This window comes from Calliphora vicina, chromosome 1, assembly GCF_958450345.1.
Source record: "Calliphora vicina chromosome 1, idCalVici1.1, whole genome shotgun sequence".
NCBI lineage: Eukaryota > Metazoa > Arthropoda > Insecta > Diptera > Calliphoridae > Calliphora > Calliphora vicina.
The window spans coordinates 153,540,001-153,564,437 of record NC_088780.1 but is presented as its reverse complement, the minus strand read 5'-3'; the positions used below and the strand labels follow the sequence as shown (position 1 = coordinate 153,564,437).

The 24,437-nt window shown below is 29.3% G+C and overlaps 2 protein-coding genes across 4 annotated transcripts; one reads left to right on the top strand and one right to left on the bottom strand.

The window, feature by feature from the left end:
- Positions 1-5,016: 5,016 nt before the first annotated feature.
- On the top strand, positions 5,017-17,063 carry LOC135964113 (cellular tumor antigen p53). Of its 3 annotated transcripts, XM_065516189.1 has the most exons (11): positions 5,017-5,245; positions 5,319-5,612; positions 7,482-7,625; positions 8,704-8,740; positions 8,810-8,836; positions 14,979-15,026; positions 15,107-15,377; positions 15,451-15,691; positions 15,787-15,899; positions 16,031-16,336; positions 16,402-17,063. In XM_065516189.1, exons 1-11 carry the CDS (start codon positions 5,112-5,114, stop codon positions 16,455-16,457), a joined length of 1,671 nt encoding a protein of 556 aa, XP_065372261.1. In that variant the 5' UTR covers positions 5,017-5,111; the 3' UTR covers positions 16,458-17,063. The 3 variants fall into 3 exon arrangements, with proteins under 3 accessions (XP_065372261.1, XP_065372263.1, XP_065372262.1); XM_065516191.1 differs by lacking the exons at positions 5,017-5,245; positions 5,319-5,612 and adding an exon at positions 6,163-6,371; XM_065516190.1 differs by lacking the exons at positions 5,017-5,245; positions 5,319-5,612 and adding an exon at positions 6,646-6,962.
- Gr94a (Gustatory receptor 94a) lies at positions 9,450-11,994 on the bottom strand. The gene is made up of 3 exons (XM_065516193.1): positions 10,997-11,994; positions 9,934-10,092; positions 9,450-9,871 (listed from the first exon to the last, which is right to left on the bottom strand). The coding sequence occupies exons 1-3, from the start codon at positions 11,957-11,959 to the stop codon at positions 9,797-9,799; spliced, it is 1,197 nt and encodes a 398-aa protein (XP_065372265.1). The 5' UTR covers positions 11,960-11,994; the 3' UTR covers positions 9,450-9,796.
- Positions 17,064-24,437: the final 7,374 nt, after the last annotated feature.

Here is a 24,437-nt window from a genome sequence, read left to right as displayed (position 1 = left end):
ATCTGGTAATTGTGGTGGCCATTCCATTACCGAAACTCTTTCTTGTGCTAACAACGATTTAACAACATGTGAAGAGTGCTTTGGGTCGTTATAGTGCTGAATAACTCATCCAAGAGGCTTATTATCCTCAGAATTTGGAAGCATTACTCTTTCCAAGATGTCTCTATAGATAAATCCATCCATTATTTCATTAATTTAGAGCGATGGGCCAACTCCAGCAGTAGAAAAACTGCCCCCATACCATTACGTTGCATCCTCCATGTTTCAGTGTCTTTTTGCAGTATGTGCTTGAAGCCGCGTGTTAAGTGGTCGTCTTACGTAACACATGAAATCACTTCCGATGATATTAAATTCGGATTCGTCGCTAAATAGGACAGTCGTCCATTTGTTTTCTGGCCAATTTAAATACTCCATAGCAAACTTCAAACGTTTCTTTTAATATAAGCGGTTTTTGCGCGTAGGGAAATCGTCGGTGAAGCATGCAGGATGCAACGTAATGGTATGGGGGTTGTTTTTCTGCTGCTGGAGTTGGCCCATCGCTCTAAATTAATGAAATAATGGATGGATTTATCTATAGAGACATCTTGGAAAGAGTAATGCTTCCAAATTCTGAGGATAATAAGCCTCTTGGATGAGTTATTCAGCACTGTAACGACCCAAAGCACTCTTCACATGTTGTTAAATCGTTGTTAGCACAAGAAAGAGTTTCGGTAATGGAATGGCCACCACAATTACCAGATCTAAATCCCATTGAGAACATTTGGGCAATCGTTAATCAAAGAATCGACACCGAAAATTGAACTAATTCAGATATTATGTTTCAAGGATTGGTAGATGCTTGGAACGCTATTCCTGCAAATTTTATTGCCAATTTGATAGCTTCACAGCCTTGCCGATGTAAGGCCGCCATTGAAAATATAGGATTTGCCACGAAATATTAAGTTTTGTAGACAGAAATGTTTTAAAAGCAATTAGTTGCATATGTTTTGGCCATTGAAATATCAACCCATAGGTAGTTTTTTAAATTTTTTTTCTTTTCAATGCAAAAAGTTCTGAATTAAATTTCATATTCTTATTTTTAAAGCATTAATTAAAAAATATTATAAGCAAATGAATATTTTTGTTTACATCTTAAAGTAGTTTAAACCACTTTTGTAAAATTCTGTTGCTGGTTGCATATGTTTTGACCACCACTGTATATATAGATGGTATTAGCGGTATAATGTAAACATTTTTACACGCCCTTTACTAATAGGGAGTAGATTGGGCGAAATCCGAGTAAAAAATTTAGTAATATGTATTTTTAAAGCATTTTGAGTTTGATAACAAGAACACGTATTTGAATCGTTTAAGAACATGGACCGAAAATAACATTTATTTATAAAGCAAGCACTAGATTTTTATAAAATTATATAAAAAATTCATAAATATTCAATAATCGTAGTGAATACCACCGATATTAAATTTTTTATTTCAATAATTGAGTTTATTGAAATAAAGATGATTTATTCCAATTTAGCGTTACCGTTACCTTTTTACCATTTTGAATCGGTAGCCAACAAAAATATTTGTTCTATTACAATTTCTTGTAAATAAATCGTAAAATGTAAGTCAAAAATCGTTAAATCTGGCAACATAGGAACCACTTTGTACTCACAGCTGTTTGTGGATCGTATTTTCATGTTTATTTGTTTTGCTTATCGTTTTTTTGTTTCTGTCTTTTTATTAATTTTGTTTTAATATTAATATTTTTACAACAATTCTCAAAATATATTTAAAAATTTCCATTTTAATTCTATTTAGGTACAAAAAATTCACAACTTTTGCGTTTGATTGTTAAATGTTCTATTAATTCTTTGAGTAGGTTAAATTGGCCCGAAGCTAAGCTCACTTGGGTACAAACGTGGGTCTCATTGTGGTACCTTGTGTCCATCCTATCATTCGTCTTATGTTCCTTGGACGTCGTCATTCTCCAGCCATCCTGTTGCTTTAATTAATTTGGATTTGTCCTAAATCGCCACTTGATAGGTTGTGTCGATAAGTATTTGTTGCCCAAGAATTCTACACTTAGGCCCCCAAATGGTGGACATTCACGGAGATGATGTTCAGTGGACGCTTAAGGGATGCTTAACCTTTTAGCATGTACACATACTATTTTCACAACTTTTGGGCAGATGTATTTGGCCCAGATTTTTCTGGTCTTGCAAGTCGGTACTCTATACCATCTTTCTTTGGCATTTAAATGAAGTTTGTATGAATTAAGTTCTTTACCCCTCAAGAGAATTATGCCATTAAAAGGTGTTATCTTCATTTACAAGTGCATCAGCCCTGTTGACGAAATATGTAAAAACATTGGCAGTATATTAGAAATAAGTGGATATTTTCTGTACATATTTGTTACGAGTTCTATAAAGTTATGCAAACCAGAGGTGGTCGACTTTGACGCCTTATATCTCCTTGTATTCTAACAGATAGTTTAATCAGTAGTTTAGAATAAACAGATTTATTACCGTGTCATTATTTTTATACATACATTAAATTAAATTTGATTAAATAAAAATCAACCTACAATTAACAGACCAAAATTAAAAAATGCTAAAATCTTTATTTCGAAATACTCATTTACCATGTTATAGAGTGTAAATTACATAAATACTTATTTATTTAACTTTATTTTAATAATAGATATTTAGAATTTTTCCAGTTTTCTAAATTAAATTATATCTATGTATTGTATAAAAAATATCAAAACAAAAAATATTTTTTTCTAAAAACTTGTGAAATATGCAAAAACTTACTTTTCAAGCAATAAGCTTGAAAAATCTTTTCTAATATAAAATTTTAGAAATATTACCATAGCGAAAACAATATCATAGTTACATAGGAAAACGATATCAAAACTATAGTTCGTAAATACAAAACCATAAATAATGTAAATACAAAAAAAACATACAGACGAGACGTAATTGTTTTTGTATCAGACATATGATTTGTTGTATTTTTGTTTGGCAAATCGGAGTGTCTCGTCTCTATGTATAATTCTCTATGTACAAAACCATTATCACATATGATAATTTGGCTTAAATTTTCGATCCAAAACGGCAGCGATTTTTTACTTTTATGGTCTTTTTTTGGATTTGAACATAACAATACAGTCATAAAGTTGATTTTCTGCAGAGTTGAAACATCTACGTTTGGTCGGCTATTAAGAATAAAATTAAGGTAAAAATCATTCCACTCCACCGAAGGTAACAAAAAAAATTTAGTGTTTCACTAAATATGGAATTGTAAAAGTTTTTGAGTAAACAGGGTATTTAGATTAAGGGCACTGTTACATGTACAATATATATTGACGGCGATCCAGTATCACGATATTTATTGAACGTTTTAGCATGCAGTATTGATTGATATCGATCCATATCGCAGAATAGGTTAATATTTTGAACACTTGATCTCTGGCCATGGATCACGTTTAGCATACTTAGTGATATCAACTAGCGTTACGTTTGTAAGAAAAATATTAGCGATACGCAGTACAAACAAATTAAACAAATAAGAAAGTAAAACATTTTACTAAATAATATTTTTAATAATATACCTTGGTTATTCCAATCAAACTATAATTTAAGTTTTTTTTATAAGTAACGGTTATTTTTATCTGTGTTTATTGTCATTTGTCTTATTCTCTCATTATACCATTTGCTAACTTATACAAATTGAGTTTCACCAAATAATTGTAATAATTTTTTGAGTAGAGTATTTTAGAGTTGGGTTGTTCATGAACGAACAAGTTCAATTGAACAATACAGTCAAATGAACAATGAGAAGTTGTTCAATCATCTGGTTCTTTATTGTTCTTTTTATTCACTTTATTCTTTTTGGTCGTCTGACATTACTGTAGATGTTTGAAGCCTATATTTTGAAAACGCGTCTCAATGGAATTTATGTTGTTTAAATTTCATATAATTCCTTCTTCTTTACTTTATTATTAAAATCATGTTATAATATGCCAAATTCTTTTTTCAAAAGTGACCTGTTCGTTTTGTTCACTGCAAAAACATTAAGCGAGCAATTGTTCATTCACTTAGTTCAGTCAAACATCACAGTATAGAAGTGAACAACTGAACAAAAAGAACGAACTTGCTCATTTATTTGTTCTGAACAAAAGCGACCAATCAGTAAAAAGAACTATTATGCCCAACTCTAGAGTAGTTTAACTTATTCCAACGTTTTTTTATTAAAATCACAATTTTCATAAAAAGTAGACTTGACACATTTGCTTACTCACCTAACTAATATGAACATTTATATCACATATTATTGTTTGGTAATAATTCCTACAATCAAACTATAATTTAATTTTTTTTTGTAAATAACGCCTATTTTTATCTTAGCTTATTTCCATTTGTCCTATTCTCTCATTCTACCCATTGCTAATTTACACAAATTGTACTTATAATACAACTCTGGGTATTAATTAAACTCATGTTATTGTGAATGAAATGTATTTCATTGCAAATTGTGCCGGTCTTTGGTCGTATGTCTGTTTTGTGTTCCTTTTTCTCATACAGAACGTGTAATAAACTCTTTTGATCGTTTTTGTTAATAAAAAGTGCAATTGTTAATAATAATTATTATAATTTTATAAAAATTATGTGTTTTGCAATCAACTAAGTGCCATTAATATTGCCATATACCGTTAGAATATATATTATTTTGTGCACAAAGTGCATGATCAATCTTGTCCATTTAATATTGATTGTTAAAAGAAGTTAATAAGATTATTTGATTACTAAATAAAATAAGACAGTTTAAATAACTGCCAAGGCTTACAAATCAATGCAAAATATAGTGGATGGTAAATTAAATTAATTTGGAAAGTTCTAAATGTGTTTGTTTTGTTAAAAATATGTAAATTTTTAAACAGGTAAAGTTTTCTTCGGTTCTTTGCGAATTTCATCACAATCCGCAACGGCAGGACTCCAAATTAAGCCCCAATCGCGGCTACAACAACATTCACAAACAAATACTGAAATTGAAGACTGTGTAGAGGAATTGAAAGAGCCTGGTATAGAACAGGCGTTTAATAGGGCTCGGCGCAAGATAGCAAGATGATTCAAAAGGGTGACGATCTCATAAATGGTGTTAATCATAATTATCAATATCCCATTGTAAATAACAACATGCAAATGGGAAATACAGCTGAATTTACTGGCAACAATGGAAATTTAATTCAGGCAATGAGGTTTGTATTTTTCAGTTATTTTGAAATGTTTTCCAATTTCCAATGTATGTGGTATTTCATCATGGCTTTGTAGTTTTGAAGATTATGTACCTCTAGAGAGCACGTTGCCATCAGTAGAAACGGTTCTACCTCAATATATACCTACACCACCACCATCTCTGCCTTCTCCTTCTGTTAACATTACTACCGTGAATACAACTGTTCCACAATTTGAGTTTCAACTTCAACATCAAACACAACTACAACATAATCAAAACATAAACAACCACCACCACTACTACGAACAGCAACAACAACAGCTGCAGCATCAGCAGGTTCATTCATCATCATCTTCACCCTTTTTTCAATTCAACCATAATATCAATTAGTAAGTATTTTCTCTCTCTCTCTTTTCTTTCTTATTTGTTTTGCTCAAATTTTTACTTTGTATGTTTTGTTTCTGTATTTTTATTAAAGGTTTTGTTTTGATATTACATTTCTTATAAGCTGTTGCATATTTTGCTTTGATGTTTACAATTTGTGTTTTGATTTGTATTGGGTTGTATTTGAGGGTAGTAAATTTAAAGAAAAACAAAAATGCAGTTTTAATACGAATGAAAAGGAAAATCAAATGTTTGATGTGTAAATGATTAATATGCAGTAAATAATTATAAATAGTTTAACTTTAATTATTGGAATAGTTTAATTATTTTGTATAATAAATAAAATCAAAAATACTACTACATAGTTGAATGCTAATTTTTTAATACCATTGAAATACAACCCATCAGCATCAAGTTGTTTGTGCGTGTGATTGTTGAATTTTCTCCTAATTCTTTATTTACTCCACAGAATATATACTTTGTGATTTACTCGACGAATTTTATTTGTTTAGCTCGAAACAATTGTGTTTTAAACTTTTTAGTTTGTGTTTTTTAACCAATCATATTTTTAATTTATTTATTAGTGATTATTGTGTAGTTTAACAAGTTTTGCCTTTTTTTTATAAAAACTTTTTATTTACTTTTAAATTAACAAAAATGCGTAAAAAGAATAATCGTAAAGTGAAAATTGATGTACAGCAGCAACACATTATAAAAGAGGAGTATATTTGCCAGGAATATAATACACAAGATATTAGATTTAGGTAATCAATTTAACTACTGGGAAAGTATCTAATCATACAATTTCAATTTAGTTGAACAAATTCTTGCGCATAATTTTCTATACGTTTTTATTTGCAATATCGCATACACTAACAACGTCATTGTTTAAACAACCTTGTAGAACGAAGTTATCTAAGCATACATAAAAAAGTAGATGTTAATTGTCAGAAGCCAACTCGTGTCTAGAAGAAATAATTTCTTTTTATAATCTTTCCAAATGAATGGCTCATGAAATGGTTATGAAAAGTTCTTGAATTAAAAATTAATAAAATGCCCCGTGGAACTTACTTAAACAAAGATGAAAAGTCTACCATCAGCTTGTACCGTGAGTGTGGCCTCACAATTCGTCAAATTGCTGATAAAATGGGTCGAGACAAGAAAACCATATTTATGTATCTAAAAAATCCGGAAGGCTATCGGAAATTAAATTTTGCTGGACGAAAACCGTTAATTTCTAAAAGCGTTGCTACAGAAATAAAGAGAATTGCAGTGGAACAACAAATGTCACCTGGTCAAATACGTTCTATATTGAATCTACCAGTAACCACAAGACGTGTACAACAAATTATAAGGTATGGAAAAGGTACTGACTACCAAACAATCTGGGCGGCAAAAGTTAACTTCATTTTAGTTACTAAAATTAGTTTTTTGTTTTGTGGTACCAGAAAGATACTGATGGCGAACATAGCACTGACATTGTGTTAATACTTTTTGGTAAAAAATATTTCTGCCAACTACAAACCAAAACTAAACAGAAATATTTTTTCTCTAAACAAATATTCTTGGTGATCATGGAGATCTTTTGTCGACAGCAACAGACAGTTTTACCTTAATCTTCGTAATGACTGCCAATATTTATAATTTGTGTACAAATTATTAACAACATCGGTATAAGTTCCAGATGTTGAGGGTTATGATTTTTTGTAATTTGTAAGCTTAGCTTATTTTGTTATGAAACTTGTTAAATCTTAATATTGCCTTAGATATGTTTATACCTAGGAATAATATCTAATAATATGAATATTTCGTAATACATTTAGTTATTTGTATGATTTTGCATTTCAAATAATTTTTGTTCTCTATACTTTTAGTGATGACCATGAGCCTAAAGGAGAAAACAAACCAACAATTGATACCTCACCAAATACTTCAATTAACCATTCGATACAGAGTCAGGAAACCATACTTAATGTATCCGATAATTCCACAGTTGATGCTGATGAAGCAGATAATTTGTAAGTTCTTTAAATTTTAATCAAACCTTAAGAAAATTCAATTCTAGAAAAATTGTAACAATTAAGCAAAGGGATTATGATATGTGTATGTGCTGAAAAGCGATGGATTTAAATAGTAAGCAAATGTTTCAAATTGACAAATGAAGTGGTGATATTCGATCAATTTCATGAGTTATAAACAATTCTATCCAACTAAATACAACATAACCACGACAGCCGGTTTTACGCACCAAAATGACCTGTGTTCACTCGGCTAAATAAATAGATATCCAATGATGTTGGAATGGCATTAAACAAAGGCCTTTCTTTGTATGCTATTCTATATTGAATATGACACTACTCAAAAGAGAGAGAGGGGGTCAATTAGCAATGACTCTGCCGCATAGATCAGCTAAATTTGAGTGATGGTCTATGTTATATTGATATAGAAGCTTTGGTCGATTGCCTGTTATTAACATATAGTAGTCACTACAAAAAAAAAACACATAAAAATTCTAGTAGGGTAAAATCGAACGAGCTTGTGATCAATTCACGTCACCTCTGATAGGGATGATCAAAGTTTCAAATCGTTCATGCAGAAAGTCTATTCGCTTGTGTGACACGATGCACCGATCTACTGGAACAACATGTTCTTATAGTTCAAATCGGATCAAAAGAAATTGGTTATCATTGATCCCCCGACATTGATGGACACATCAACGACATTTTTGAAGAAGTTTCCTACTATGTTTTAAGACTATTACTATTGATAGCAGTGGGTCTGAAAGAAAATGATTCTTTAATAAATTTACTAAAAATTTAAAAAAAAAACTATTTTATTTAAGGCGCTAATATTACAAAACCTCAAATTGAACAAAAAATACATACCCTTATATAATTTACTAGTTTGTATGTATAGTAAGTAGTTCTGTTAGGTTGACTCAATAACATAAATCCTTAATTAATATTCAAGGAACGTTTTTTAAGTATACATACCTACTCAGCATTTATTGTTACCCTCATAAATTGAAAAGATTTATTTATATTTTTATTGTTTATAATGATATAACTGATTTTATCATATTATTTTTTTTTGTAGACAAGATGAACAGTTTACTTATTTACAAAACTTAAATGTGAGTATTAAAATTTCGTTTCTATTTTTTTAGATTTAACTAAAAATTTATTTTTGTTTTTATTTGCAGTCTGATAATTTAATGAAGTTTAGTCAGGTGAGTTTAATAATATATTGTAATTTTACTAGTATTTAATGTGGTTCAAACCAGGAGGATCCTCGGCTACCTGAGTGAAATTAAAAAAAATTAGGTTCCGTTAGGATTAAAATTTTAGAATTTAAACTATCTAGGTGTTCAGGGAGCTTCAGAAAAATGCTTAGGAAATTATATACATAAACAATTTTTGACATCTTAAACATGTATCTTGTGTAGAATGACCATTTCAAAATAAAGCCATACATATTTTGCTTGCAGTAGCACATCTATGAACATACATATCGTCACCTAAAATGCAAGTGGGCCTAACATCACTTTAAAATTTTACAGGAGATACAAAAAACTTAATAAAATTGAAAGTGTTGTGGTTACAAATATGAATTTCTTTCTTTAATAAAGTCGTTATTTTTAAAAATAGAAATCTAAAAATTTGTTAAGACTTGATGCGCTGTACCAATATCCTTTAAAAACTCATTTTTGAATTTTTTTTGGTTGTTACGCCCTTTTGCATTTCAGGTGACGATATATGTACTTATTTTAATTGAATATCAATCCAGATACATAAACCTATATACATAAATATTTCTTAAATAATACAACTAACTAAATATCGTATATGCATACATTTATTATGTACAATTACATTTTATTGTTCCTCCAACATATGATGATCTTTTATATACAAATTTTGTTCGTGACGCTTAAAAACACAATAAAATGCCACTAAACCAATCAAATTAAAGATACATACAAGAACTATACAAACAATACTAATCACTAAACATTTATTATATCTAGAACGTTGTTTCCAAGGTATAGCACGATTTTGTTTCGAAGTAGCACCGAAAGCTTCCAACTCAACATCCATTATTGAAAAATTTTGTGTATTCCTTTCTTAAGTAAAAGAAATTTCAGTAAAATGTTTTTTTATTTTCAAAACAATTGGAAAATATTTGTTGTTTATTTCAATGAAAATCTCAAAGTCAAATCACTTTGTATTAAAATTAGCAGAAAACTTGTTACAGCCGATAAAACCTACAAGTATTAAATCAAAGATTAAATTAATCAATTATTTTCGATTAGTAAGAAATACTTGCATCATGTAATAAACCCAAATCAATATTTAATAATCTCATAGGTTGTATTTTAAAATCTATAACCAATATTTCAAATGAGAACTTTTCAACTGCTTTTTTAAAACGGACATCAGCATTATCCAATTTGATGCGTTTCAATATTAAACCAGTCTCTTTCACCTGTAAATAAATAATGAAAATGGAAAATTATTATTTTTTTAAAGCTTTTAAAAACCTGAATAAATTGTTTGATTTAATTTAAAATTTATTTTTATTTAAAATTTGAGAAAACATGTGATATTATCGAAAAACCATGAATTTATCAGCTAAGTGTGTGCAAGTTCAGAAATACTGAGTTTTTTTTCATACAAAATTTCAATATTACAAAAAAATTATATGTTACAAAACCACTAATTCCACAAAAAATCTTTAACAAGATTTCACTTATTTGAAAATTTCTAAATTTCACAAAATATTCTTATTTCACATGAACAAATTTACTTAAGTGATGCCAATTTCAATAAAAGAAATTTGTAGAAAATTGTATATGCAACACTGAATGGTGTCTTCGCTTACTTGTTTATTGTGTCTTGGCTAAATGTCTTCGAAAATAAAAAGGGTTTCCGGCAGAATTTAACAGTCAAGCAACACTTTACAAAACAAATATTTGAGGATTATCTTTAATTTGATTGATTTCAAAAATTCGATTAATAAAAACATTTCAAACATAGTGAAAATAATATGATTTCTCATGTTTTATACACAACACTATATAAATAAAAACTTCTGTTGATATTGCTTTTTGGCAATTATGTATATTATCTAAAGCACTCAAATCGAATTCGAATAACAAAACACTAATGTGCTGTTTTTCTATAGCGAGTGGACGTTTTGAGTGGACGTTTTACATGTATTTTGTTTTTGTTACAATAACAAAACACATGTTAAATTTCCACTCAAAGTACTCGTTCGCTATAGAAAAACAGCACATAAGATTATGAATTGCTCGAAACAACTTTGATATTTTTTTCCTTTTGACTTTTGTTTTTTACCTAAAAAAATAAATTACATCCCTCCCTCTTACCGCTTCAATGCTCTGATCAGCTACCAAACTATGTAATGCTATTTCCAAAAACGATATTATCAAAAAAACACCATTCGTTACGGCATTAAAGACATCATAACTCTCTTCATTGATTAAAGTATCGGCCAAAGCATAATACTGACGAAAGAAACCCGCCGTAATGCCAAAAAGATTACACAATAATGAAGCCATCAATGGGGTCGTACACAAACTCATATACGCCAATGTCTGAGAACAGATCAACGAATACTTTTCCGCCAATTCATCCAATTTATCCGCTAAATTGCAAAACTTTTGCATGCGATAGAAACGTTTGTGCAAACAAATTTGTTCAATATTCTGTAGGAAATTTGCCTCTTTCTCCAACTCTCTCATTTGACGATTTAAGGCCATAGTAAATTGTCTACATATGACAAAGATACCAAATAAACAATTCGGTATAATATTGGCTATGACTAAAGGATACAAAGTATAAACCGTCCACAGCAGACTTCTATCCTCATCATCGTCTCGCAGTTGTCTTAATATCAAAGTAATTTCGATGATAATGGGAAAAATAATGGTTTTCAATGTGACCAAGAGAATAGAAGATTGTATTACTTCCATTTCCACATCAACATATTCCATAGTTTCAAATAACTGCACCACATTGAAGAAATCCACAGCAGATTTGGTGTTTAGTAATTGTGATAGGTAATTGGTGGCGGCACCAAATATATTCATGTAATAATACAATGTCACTGCATTTTTTAAATCCAATTCCTCGGTTATGATTTCATAATACAAACGGCGTATATAAATCATGGTAAAGAGTATAATTATCGTTATGCACCAGACCACCAAAAAGTAGTTAACATAAAATCTCTTGGTACGCCAGGAATAGATGTTGGAATTTAAACCGATCAGCGAAAGCATGCCAATTAAAAATGCTATTATATATTTCACTAATTGCGTTTTGTTCATTTTTCTATATTTTCCACTATTTGTAGGAATTATGAAAGTGTTTCCAATATTTACTTAAGGATGTTTGAATTAAACTAAATTGTTGGAAAAAATATATTTAGTCTCTGTTAGATTTTGATGTTATGCGCAGGTATTTGTTTTCATTTGTATTTAGTGTTAATTATTATTTAATTGTTCTAAATGTTATCATTCTAAGATAATCATCTATTGATGAACATTGCTCTAGTTTGTTTGTTTGGGTCATATTTATTTGTTATTATTCAGTTTAGATGGCTTTAGTTTTTAGTTATTTGTTCAGAGTGATTAAAGCTGAAATTTTATTATTTTTATTTATATTGGGTATCACCACAAGCTGTTTTGTTGTATTGTCATTATTTTTTTTAATTTTAATTTACTTACTTCAGTTTTAATTAATATTTTTGAAGAATTTACAATATTTTCCCCAAAATTAACTAAAATATCGACTTCAACTAAATAATGAATGAACTGTTTATTCATAAATTGTTTATCTTATTGCGATTTTGTTACGGATATGATAATATTATTGTTTCCAAATATTAATTTTAACCATAATGAAAAAACAATATTACTACTCTCTTTACATTAACATTGTTATCTACTACAGTTAAAATGGTTATCAATTATCGATATATTATCAATATATTGACTGGACACAAATTTACCATCACTATATGACTGAGGAATACATTGAACAATCCCTGCGTACATTACTACATTATAAACCACTATTCAAATCTTAACAAAAATAATTATGGTGACAGTTTGTCATTTCACAATATTAATAAGCGACCACCACACTATAAGGGTTGTTGACTTCACGTTGCGTTGCGGATAGCATATCTGTTCAAACCAACATCAGAAGTGCTCATTGTTAGTTATTGTCACTAATGTCAGATCACTTAGCTAACTCCAATGGATATATTTTAGGCCACATGACACGTATGTTCTTTTTGTAGTGCATAGAGAAGTCAATAGGTTACTTTATATTCATAAAGTAATCAAGAGTGAAGTCAATAGTCACATAAGTGTCTCTAAGTAATCTAGAGTGTAGTCACTTTAAACGTTTTGTGAATAAATTGTACAAACTGATTTTATACAGTTTATTTTCTTTTTGCTTAAGTATATTGAGATCCCATGTAACATAGCGTAAAGTCAATTGTCACTTTAGTGTCTCTAAGTAACCTATAGTCTAGTCACTTTAAACGTTTATTTTGTACAGCACTTCAGAAAGTATCTATTTTAGCCACCAGAAGTAATATATTGGACAGTTGTCGAAGGAAGGCAATCGGTTATTGGACTGTCTATGAGATGTCTTTTTAACTGAATATTTGAGGGCAATTAGCATTACAGTTATGTAGCTGATTAAGAGCTAGTTTCTTACTTGTCAGTTAAACTCAGCTTAACACGCTTTAACCAATGATTGTGTTTCTCACTAGTGGATTAATTTTGTTAGCATTGCCATACTTTTCAGTCAAATCACATGTTTATTCTTCAAATTTTTTCATATAAATATGGCAATACTATACATTTTATAAGAAAAAGCAACCGCGTTACATAACTTTTTTTGTAAATTTTAACTTTCTAAAAGAAAAAGCGACATAAAAGTATATAAAATGTATATTAAAAATTATATTGATGTTAATAAAGCAAATAAAAACAAAGAGCTGCTGTGCTGAATTGTTTATTTTATTTTCCATCTGTTTGTGCTTTGGCATTTTATACTTAGGTTTAACTCACCAATGATGCTCAGTTAAACCTAAATTATATAGCATATAAACAATAAGTGAGAAACACAATTTTTAGTTTAATTTAGGTTTAAGCGAAGAATGTAGGTTATCTCTATCCCAGAAACTAGCTCTAAGTAATCAATCAGGTAGCTAGTAAGGTAACTGACTCTATATAATCGGTATGTGTATCCAATGCGTTAACTACTTGGGACCAGCTATCAGACAGTCTCATTGTAATCCAAAAGTGTCAATTGATACCCTGCTTAGGTCATGCACGTGATATCTACTTATGTAACTAGTTGTGACCCTAAATGATAGGTAAAATCACTAGTTTGGGACATTCTCCTAGAACTGCTGGGAACAAGCCTTTAGATTTTTGACAGCAGACTTGTGTTTTTGTTCTTCTCTATGTCTTCTTCTGTGGTTACGGGTGTCAATTAAATTTTGCGATTTTTTGTTTATTAAAATTCAATACATTAAAAATATTCTACATATGCAAAGGCTTTTGCAGTTTATATAAACATGCTAATTTATTTGCACTGTACGAACATTAGGGTATTCTAGAAAAATATCATTTCTCTGGTTTAATATTCATTGGCTGGTTTAAAAAGACAAGAATGTCAGTGTTTATTTTAACAATACTTCCGTAGAATAAGATGATCTTTATTTCAAAACTATTTTTAAACCGCTCGATGAGTCTTTCAAATACTTTTAATATGTTATCAAAATATGTACGTACTTTAATTTTAGTTAGTAACACGTAAAACTTTTTTGTCTTACAAATTGTATCACCCTAATGTATATTTGTATCTTTCAATACATCATGCATATTTAGGGGCTTCACAGAATATTATTTGTGAATTTGACATTAGTCATATGATGTACACAACTTGTGCATGGTTTTGCTTTCTTTTTTATTAGTTAGTACTGATCAAGTGTTCCTTGTAAACGAACATGCACAATCTTGCTTGTTTATGAATGATCATCAATGAATGACGTCATCGACTGACACGTAATGTTCTTGTTTGTTTTGAGGTTTAATTGTATGGTGAAATCATTAAAAACTTTTACGAGTTGAACAGACACACACAGCACAGCTTTAATGCAACATCAACAGCAGTTACGTTGTAGACCTGCAACCATGAAGTTGATAACATTTCAAAAATTTAGAGTGTGTATATATGTATTTTTAAAGAATATTATTAAGCAAAACTGCTTTATGTTGTATAAAACAAATAAATAATAAATATACTACATACTATTTATTTTAGCAATCTGTGCTGCAGCAGTTAATACAAGAGCAAATTGACATTAAACCGGTAAGTTTACAAAATTCATATAAAAAAGGATTTTGGTTGAAACTAAATCTAAACCTGCATTATTTGTTTACTTTCATTAGAATCTTAATTTAATACCAACTTGTGAAGAACATGATAATGGCGGCTATAATTTTGGCATACAAATCAATAAATGTGCCCATCGTCCGGGACTGGTTTACTCCAAAGAAACTGAAAGACTTTATTTAAAAACCAATGAAAATGTTTACATTGATTGTTTCTATACGCAAAAAATGCCCATACAACCGCTTAAAGTAAGAGTTTTTGCTGTATTCGAAAAGGATGCCAGTGCACCAGTGTTGCGCTGTCAAAATCATTTAAGCACAGACAACGGTAAGTCAATAAAACGGTTTAGATTTTCTATGAATTTTTGTGAATTTGTTTGTTTGTTTTCTTGTTGCCGCAGATAAAAATGAAACAGTGCGTAAAAGTTTAGTACGTTGCAAAAATCCTGATGCTGTTTACTATGGCTCCGACACGGGCAAAAGTATTAATGATCGTTATTCGGTGGTTGTACCTTTAAATAGCACGGTCAAGGGCAGTGAAGCCAATCAATTTAAACAACAATTGATAGTCAGCTTTACTTGTTTTAATTCCTGCATGAATCGTAAACAAACAGCGGTGATATTTCTATTGGAGGGCATGAAGTATGTTTATATTGTTTTATATTAACAATATTATGAAATTCTTTAATATCATCCCTTTTTTTTCTTTATTTCTTTCTTTTTGTTGTCTATGGCAGTGGTGAAATTTTAGCTCAACGTACATTATCAGTTAAAATATCTACTTGTCCCAAACGTGACAGACGTTTACTTGAAGGTCCGGATGTTAATTCTAAACGTAAACATATTGAAGGTAAACAAAGTGTTTAATAAATATTTTATAAGAAACTACTTTTTTTTAAAGTCAAACTCTTAGTATTTTTTAGTATTTTTCTCAAAAATTAAATTTTTTTATAACAAATAAAATTATTTGTTTTTTTCCAGAACCAAATTTTAGCACAAATGAAGCAAAAATGCCAAAATATGACAATACTTCCATTAAAGATGAATACAGTCGCAGTAGTTTTGATGAAGCTGGTAGTGATGATGGCATTTCCAGTGCCATTACCGGCAGTGTACATCATGAGCAGGAAACGGGTGATTTTGTTTTAACATTGAAATATAAAAGTCGGCAACAGCTACTGCAGGCTATAAGCGCCATGTACGGCGATGCAATTAGCATGGAATTACGCAAAACTTGTGTTAATGCTAAAAGAACACGTGATAGTGATTGTTTAAGAAAATTATATCGTAAGTTTCTATTTTCTTGATTTTCTATGAACTCTTTAAAACTATAATTTTTTTTCCATTTACAGATACTGCTTATAATATAAAAACCCGCAACAAACCTCCATCTATTTCAACGGAATGATTTTATTTGATTGCATTCATTTGTATTCTATTCCATTTTAATATTTTCTGTTGTTCTCTAAAATTTCTATTGTCTCCAGATAATAGTGTAAAATATTATAGTTTAACTTTTAGTTATATATCTAAAGTATATCAATAATTTTATACGAGAGATCAAAATCTTCAAAACTTGCTGAAATATTTATAATACGAGTATTTCCGTCTAAGCTTTAACAAACTAAACTACATATTAATTAAATAATTAATTAAATTTTGTTGTTATAACAGAAAGGCTTTAAATGTTAATTTTCTTTTGATTTGTGATTTTTGTGTTTTTGTTTAAATTAAATTGATTTGTACTGTATACAGAGTGTCTTTTAATAAGAATTCATTGTTTGTGCCTTTTCTAGTTATGTTTCTTATGTTTCATGTTTCTTAATAAGAATTTACTTATTGCAGTCATGATTTATTTTTTTTTTATTTTAATTCCAAATATATAATTCTTAATATGTACCATGTACCAAAATTATAATTAATATCAGTACAAGTAATATAAATGAAAACTTATATTCATATTTTTTGAAAATAAAAAAATAAGATTTTATAAAATCAAATGAAATGAAAACAATAGCAGTTTGGATTTGCATTGCTGATTAGTATAATTAAAAAAGGTTATTGATAAGTACACACATTTGGTGGGAAACAATCTAAGATTTATTGTAATATTAGAAAATATGCTTAACCCTTATGCGACTGACAAGGTACCTATTGCGTTTTGAAATTATTTTTTTTTTGTTGAAGTTGATAAGCGTCGTTTTTTTAAACTTCTTGAGAGCTCCTAACTTTTGGTACTTTATTAATTTTCATAGGTTTAAAAATAGTAAATATATTAAAAAAGACGTAGCATGCCAAGTTACTTCCAACAGTGGGGTACATCGATGCGTTTGTATACCTAAATATTTTATTACGGACTCTTGCACTTGAGCTCATTTTATTATTATTTACATAAACTTCACAACAATCACATAAGCGAGATATCATAAAAAACATATTTGAGACAGACGTCAGTGTTAATTTGCATTAGCAGTCTTAATTTAAAGTAACTTGTGAATTATCCCCATCCTAATGCGCATTAAGTGCCCTGGAGACGATCAAATAAACAGTCGTTCTTTTTCGGCTACACGTACGCGTTGTCGGCAATGATTGATGAAAATCAAAAAGTTTTTATTTTTTTATTTGACGACTTATTATTTGATCATCTGCTGTTGTGATTGACAATCAAATTTCATTTGCTTTGTGTTTACCGTTAACGGATGAAACAAAATATTCATATTATGTGTTTTACGTCTCTGATTAACTAAAAAAACGTCACTTTTTTCGAAATTTTTGGTAATAATGGAAAAGTGCGTCCAAATACAAATGGTGATTGACGTATTTATTTGTACTTCTCCTTTAAAGCTTCAAGCATACGACACTCACACATATCCACAGATTGACGGGTTTATTTGATCGTCTCCAGGGCACTTTAGCTTTGACGTAAATACACAAAATCAAACTGAATTTATACTGTATTTAGCTATTTCAATATTGCAATACCGTCGACAATCAATCAGCTGTTGGAAAATTGTTTACTATTGTAAAAGAAAATGTAACCCAGTAGAATAGAAAATAAAGAGTGAAATAAAGCTGTAACTTCTAAACGGTTAGCCAGGTTTCAATATAATTTCACATTCGCAAAGAAGATGTGTTGTAGAGTTTAAGTTTTGAATTTGGACCACCTTGGCTGACCAGGGGCGCGGCCACTGGTGCCCAAAGTAGGACACCTCGGGTATGTTGAATTTTTAAAACGATCCTATTTCTTCATTTGTGTTCCAATTTCAAGCAAATTATATGTATGAGGAGATTCTATAGCTTATCTCCTAAACTGTAAGAAATTAAAATTTGAAAATTAATTTTACAAACTTTTTTTATAACAGCGAAACCAAGTATTTCCCGATTTTCTTTATTGGACTAACAACACATGTATGTATCAAATAGAAAAAGAATTGTTCAAAAATAATGACTAAGTCCAAAGTTATACACATTTAAATTTCAAAAATTTTAAAAAGGCAATTTTCCGCTAATTTTTTGGAAAAAAAGTACTTTTTACATTTTATGTTATCGCAAACAATTTCTAAGACGACGTATTAGGAATTTATACTTTTTGAAAAGCTAACATTTCATCAAATATTTTAAATGAAATTTTTTTTTGAAAATTGTTGATACCAGTTCCATTCAAAAACGCCTATTTTTAATGTAAAATTCAAGTTTAGGGCAAAAATTCTCAAATCGCATAGTCGATATCAAAATTAGTAACCCATTTTAGATGGCCAAATATGTTCTTAATTATTTTGTAAAAGGTTCCGATAACACCGCCCTGGTGTGGATATTATAGCCAAAAAAAATCCAATTTTTGGGATTTTTCAACACTTTTTTTGGGAATTGAACAATTCCTGATAACAAATTTCAAAATTTGTTTTTGTTTTTGCATTTTCAATAGAAAAATCTATATACATAACTGTAAAATTTCATTAAAAAATATTTGCAAAATTTGTATCTTCGCAAAAACTCATTAAAAAGCATTTTTTGTCATATTTTTCAAAAAAGTATTTCATGAATTTTTTAATTGTCAAATGTTATATATACTTTGGAAAAAAAGACAAAATCACCTATCCATTGATATTTAACACATCTACCTTGTGTTTTTTACGGGGCAATTAATTGGGAACACTTAACATCCAGCAGACAATTTACCGATTTGCAACAAATTGTTTCAACATTAAACAGTTTACAAACAACTGTTTACTAAATGCAAAAACTGTCGTCTGTCAGGGTTAAATTTTAATTCACATTAGTATGCTGTTAATGCAAATTAACTCTATCGTCTGTCTACGGTATAAAACAGATTTTGGGTCGAAATTTTGTTTTATAAATTTAAATATTGAGGTTATTCATTTCAAAAAAATGGAAAATTACACTCTGGTCAAAATCGAAAAAAATATTTTTTAAACCGAATTTTTTTTCACCAAAGGCTTTTTTCGCTAAATATTAAAAAATAAATTTAAAATTAAAAAAAATATTTTTAAAATTTAAAAAATAAGTAAAAACATTAAACAAATTTATTAAAAAGAGATCCGTCCTTCCCTAAAGTATTTAAGATAAAGATTTGATAATATTTGTTGGTAAATATAATCTAAACATAAATCTTTAAGATAAAGTTTGATAATATTTGTTGGTAAATATAATTTTTTTTTAATTTTTGTTGCTGATAAAATTTTATTAGTAAAAAGTTCTGATTTGTGAATAATTACATTTATTTTATTTATTTATAATAATTCACAGTTTACAATAGAGACCATAAGTTGGCCATATATGATCGCTTAGACTAACAATTGATGATTATACTCAATGTAGATTAGAGAATTTTTTAAGGAAAGAAAGTAAAAAAAAGGAAAGAAAAGTGAAGGAAGAAAGTAAGAAAATCAGATCAGGTCACTTTTGTTATTCATCAGCACTTTCAACAATATGTATACGAAGGATTTTACGCAAGTTCTTTGCGAATTTAGATATTTTGAGTTTTTATATAAAAAATCGATTTTTGGTCAGAAATATGAGTGATCACAGATCGTGCTGCTATTCTTGATTAAACGCGTATTGGCCAAGTTATTAGCGAATTTAGATATTTTGAGTTTTTATATAAAAAATCGATTTTTGGTCAAAAATATGAGTGATCACAGATCGAGCTGCTATTCTTGATTCAACGCTTATTGGCCAAGTTATTGGCGAATTTAGATATTTTGAGTTTTTATATAAAAAATCGATTTTTGTTAAGAAATATGAGTGATCACAGATCGAGCTCCTTTTCTTGATTAAACGCTTATTGGCCAAGTTATTAGCGAATTTAGATATTTTGAGTTTTTTATATAAAAAATCGATTTTTGGTCAGAAATATGAGTGATCACTGATCGAGCTCCTTTTCTTGATTAAACGCTTATTGGCCAAGTTATTTGCGAATTTAGATATTTTGAGTTTTTATATAAAAAATCGAATTTTTGGTCAGAAATATGAGTGATCACAGATCGAGCATTTAGATATTTTGAGTTTTTATATAAAAAATCGATTTTTGGACAGAAATATGAGTGATCACAGATCGAGCTGCTATTCTTGATTAAACGCTTATTGGCCAAGTTATTTGCGAATTTAGATATTTTGAGTTTTTATATAAAAAATCGAATTTTTTGTCAGAAATATGAGTGATCACAGATCGAGCTTCTTTTCTTGATTAAACGCTTATTGGCCAAGTTATTAGCGAATTTAGATATTTTGAGTTTTTATATAAAAAATAGATTTTTGTTCAGAAATATGAGTGATCGCAGATCGAGCTCCTCTTCTTGATTCAACGCTTATTGGCCAAATTATTAGCGAATTTAGATATTTTGAGTTTTTATATAAAAAATCGATTTTTGGTCAGAAATATGAGTGATCACAGATCGAGCTGCTATTCTTGATTAAACGCTTATTGGCCAAGTTATTTGCGAATTAAGATATTTTGAGTTTTTATATAAAAAAATCGATTTTTGGTCAGAAATATGAGTGATCACAGATCGAGCTTCTTTTCTTGATTAAACGCTTATTGGCCAAGTTATTAGCGAATTTAGATATTTTGAGTTTTTATATAAAAAATAGATTTTTGTTCAGAAATATGAGTGATCACAGATCGAGCTCCTTTTCTTGATTAAACGCTTATTGGCCAAGTTATTAGCGAATTTAGATATTTTGAGTTTTTATATAAAAAATCGATTTTTGGTCAGAAATATGAGTGATCACAGATCGAGCTTCTTTTCTTGATTAAATGCTTAATGGCCAAGTTATTAGCGAATTTAGATATTTTGAGTTTTTATATAAAAAATTGATTTTTGGTCAGAAATATGAGTGATCACAGATGGAGCTCCTTTTCTTGATTAGACGCTTATTGGTCAAGTTATTTGCGAATTTAGATATTTTGAGTTTTTATATAAGTGGGCGCATTAGTGGACATGGAAAATTTTTTTATTTATGTAAAAACTTTTGCGGACTATGTATTGCGAACATTAAAAAAAAATTAGTTAAATCGGTCCAGTCGTCCTAAGGTTTTAGCATGGTAAATTTTTCTTTCAGGAAAAACTTAAATAGAAAAGGAGCTCCATTTCACTAAAGGTATTTATAGACGGCAATACTGAGTATTAATATTTGTCAAAGATTCAAGTACATATCATAATACAATTTCATCGTCTAAACAAAATTTGTATTAGATTTTCAAAAAATAGGAATGATTTTTTTGTTTTACGGTCGGTATTCAAAATTTGTTTAAAACATTTCAAAAACTCTTTATTTTCATATGTATCGGGTATGTATTTTTAAATACAAATAAGGAGACAAAAATGTCAAGAAAATATAAAATAAAAAACAAAAGTTTTCAGAAAAATATCCATCAACAAAGAAATAAAATATTTGTAATACTATCGTGTAACCAATAAATGGGTTTTCTAAACGATTTTTTGAAATATCGAAAAAATTCTGAAAACAAAATAAATGCTAAATTTTATAAGTTTGCTAAAATTTATAAGTTTCCATTGTTTTGCTAATGCTAAGAAGTAAAAGAAAATATAATACTTAACAATTCCGAAATATTTGAATAGAAAACCTAGTAAATTTTAATTTATATTTTCGTTTAATTACAGAATATACAGTCAGCGTCAAAAGAAAGTGTACAACTTGTTTTTACATTTAAAACGTTTTATTTACATATTAAAAAACAATTTTTTCTCCAGTTCTAGTATATTTAACAAAACACTTAATTGTTCTTTTGCAATATATAAACAAAAAACTAAACTATTTCAACTGCAACAAAAACAGTAACAACAAAACAAAAAATACTCCATTTTTAACGCGTCAGAAAAAAGTGTACACATTTAGAATTGCAATAAGATTTTTATAGCTACATAAACTAATATATTGTTATTCTTTATTTTTGCCTAGATTATAATTTTTTGTGGATCTTGCTGCTAGTCTCATGAGATTTTAAGATAGTAGCTTTTCTTGTTTGATCGCGAGAACTTTAAAACCAAAATGGGAAAACAAACTGCAATTGAAACAAGAAAGTAAGTCCTAAAATTTAAAAATGAAGGCAAATCGTCGCGTGAAATCTCATCTATAATAGGAAGAAGCCATAATAATGTAAAAAAAATTATAGACAAACAAAAAAATTTAGAATTTTAGAAGATCAGCAACGTGCCGGAACACCAAAACGCCTTAACAACCTTGAAATACGATCGATTGTGAGAGCAGTGAAGAAAGTATTCACAGTAAGTGCAGTAAAATTATGCGAAGAATTAACAGATTCGTCTGGAGTGAGAGTTGGTAACAGTACGGTTCGCCGAGCGCTACATCCAAATGCTCTATATGGTGGAGTTCCGAGAGAATAACCCCTCATTTCCAAACGAAATAAAGAGCGACTTCGAGAATTCGCAAACAGGTATAAAAACCAAGAAAATTGTTTTGGAATAATGTGCTGTTTACGGACGAAAGCAAGTTTGAGATTTTCGGAAGTAAAAAAGGAGTAAAATTTGGGGAAGCAAAAATCAAGAGTTTGACCAAAAAATGTACTATCCACCGTAAAGCATGGTGGTGGTTAGGTGATGGTGTGGGGGTGTATGACGGCAAATGGCATGGGAAAACTCATATTTATTGATAGTTTGATGAGCAAAACCGATTACCTAAACATTCTTATAGAAAATATGGAACCTATCATTAGAAAATTAAATCTAGACCGAACCTGGATCTTCCAACAGGACAACTATCCGAAGCATACTTCTTAACTTGTTAAAGAATGGTTGTTGTATCATACACCGAAACAACTGGAACAACCCCCACAGTCACCGAACATTAATCCCATTGAACATCTGTGGTAGCATTTGGACAGACAGATCAGAAAATGAAATATTACCAGCAATGACTCTCTACACGAAATCCTGCAGGAAGAGTGGTTCAACATCCCAACATCGGTGACATCAAAATTGGTAGATACAATGCCAAGGAGGCTTCAAACTGTTTTAAAACCCAAAAGATGTCAAATAAAATACTAAACACGTTTTTTCTTCTAATTTACCTAAACTGTACACTTTCTTTTGACGCGTTAAAAATGGAGTATTTTTGGTTTTGTTGTTACTGTTTTTGTTGCAGTTGAACTAGTTTAGTTTTTTGCTTATATATTGCAAGAGAACAATTAAATGTTTTGTTAAATATACTAGAACTGGAGAACAAATAGTTTTTTTTTATGTAAATAAAATGTTTTAAATGTATAAACAAGTTGTACACTTTCTTTAGACGCTGACTGTAGTTACTTAACAAGAAATGTAACCTACATTAGGTTTTTTTTTAAAGAATATTTGAAATAAACAAAATAATAATTTTGTAATAATTCTTATTAATGAAAAAAGTCTTTTCGACTCAATCGTAGCATTCAAACTGTACCTTTCCAAGCGACAAACTATTCAAAATACTTTAACTTTTGTCATACCATTGCGTTCATAAGAATTTAACAACATGTGTTAAAAACAACAACAACAACTCATTCTAAGGAATAATGTAAATATGTAATTGAAATCATGAGTTCAATTATAGCGTATGTTGACGTTTAGGACATTGAACCGAAAATATGAAAAAAATGTCATCTATTTTTTATTATAAAAAGAAATCTAGTAGACTGTTTACATTTGAAGAAACCACAAAAATATAACGACTGAATGTTTTTTGTTTGTTTGGTTGGTTGGTGTATTTAAAAAAAAATCCATACGCATGCGTGCTAATATTACTTTGACTGCCAGATGATAATGGTGACGGTGACGGTGGCGATGACGACAACTTCTGCAACACACAATGTTGTATTAATGATGTTGATGATGGTGCGATTTGCACGCGTTGT

Excerpts from the sequence above, each read along its gene's own strand:
- Gr94a (XM_065516193.1), bottom strand. The coding sequence starts at position 11,959 with ATGAACAAAACGCAATTAGTGAAATATATAATAGCATTTTTAATTGGC. Across the intron at positions 10,093-10,996 it reads CTGATCAGAGCATTGAAGCG|GTGAAAGAGACTGGTTTAAT; the intron begins GTAAGAGGGAGG and ends ATTTATTTACAG. Across the intron at positions 9,872-9,933 it reads ATTTGGGTTTATTACATGAT|GTTTTATCGGCTGTAACAAG; the intron begins GCAAGTATTTCT and ends TAATACTTGTAG.
- LOC135964113 (XM_065516189.1), top strand. The coding sequence starts at position 5,112 with ATGATTCAAAAGGGTGACGATCTCATAAATGGTGTTAATCATAATTAT. Across the intron at positions 5,246-5,318 it reads AATTTAATTCAGGCAATGAG|TTTTGAAGATTATGTACCTC; the intron begins GTTTGTATTTTT and ends ATGGCTTTGTAG. Across the intron at positions 16,337-16,401 it reads TTGTTTAAGAAAATTATATC|ATACTGCTTATAATATAAAA; the intron begins GTAAGTTTCTAT and ends TTCCATTTACAG.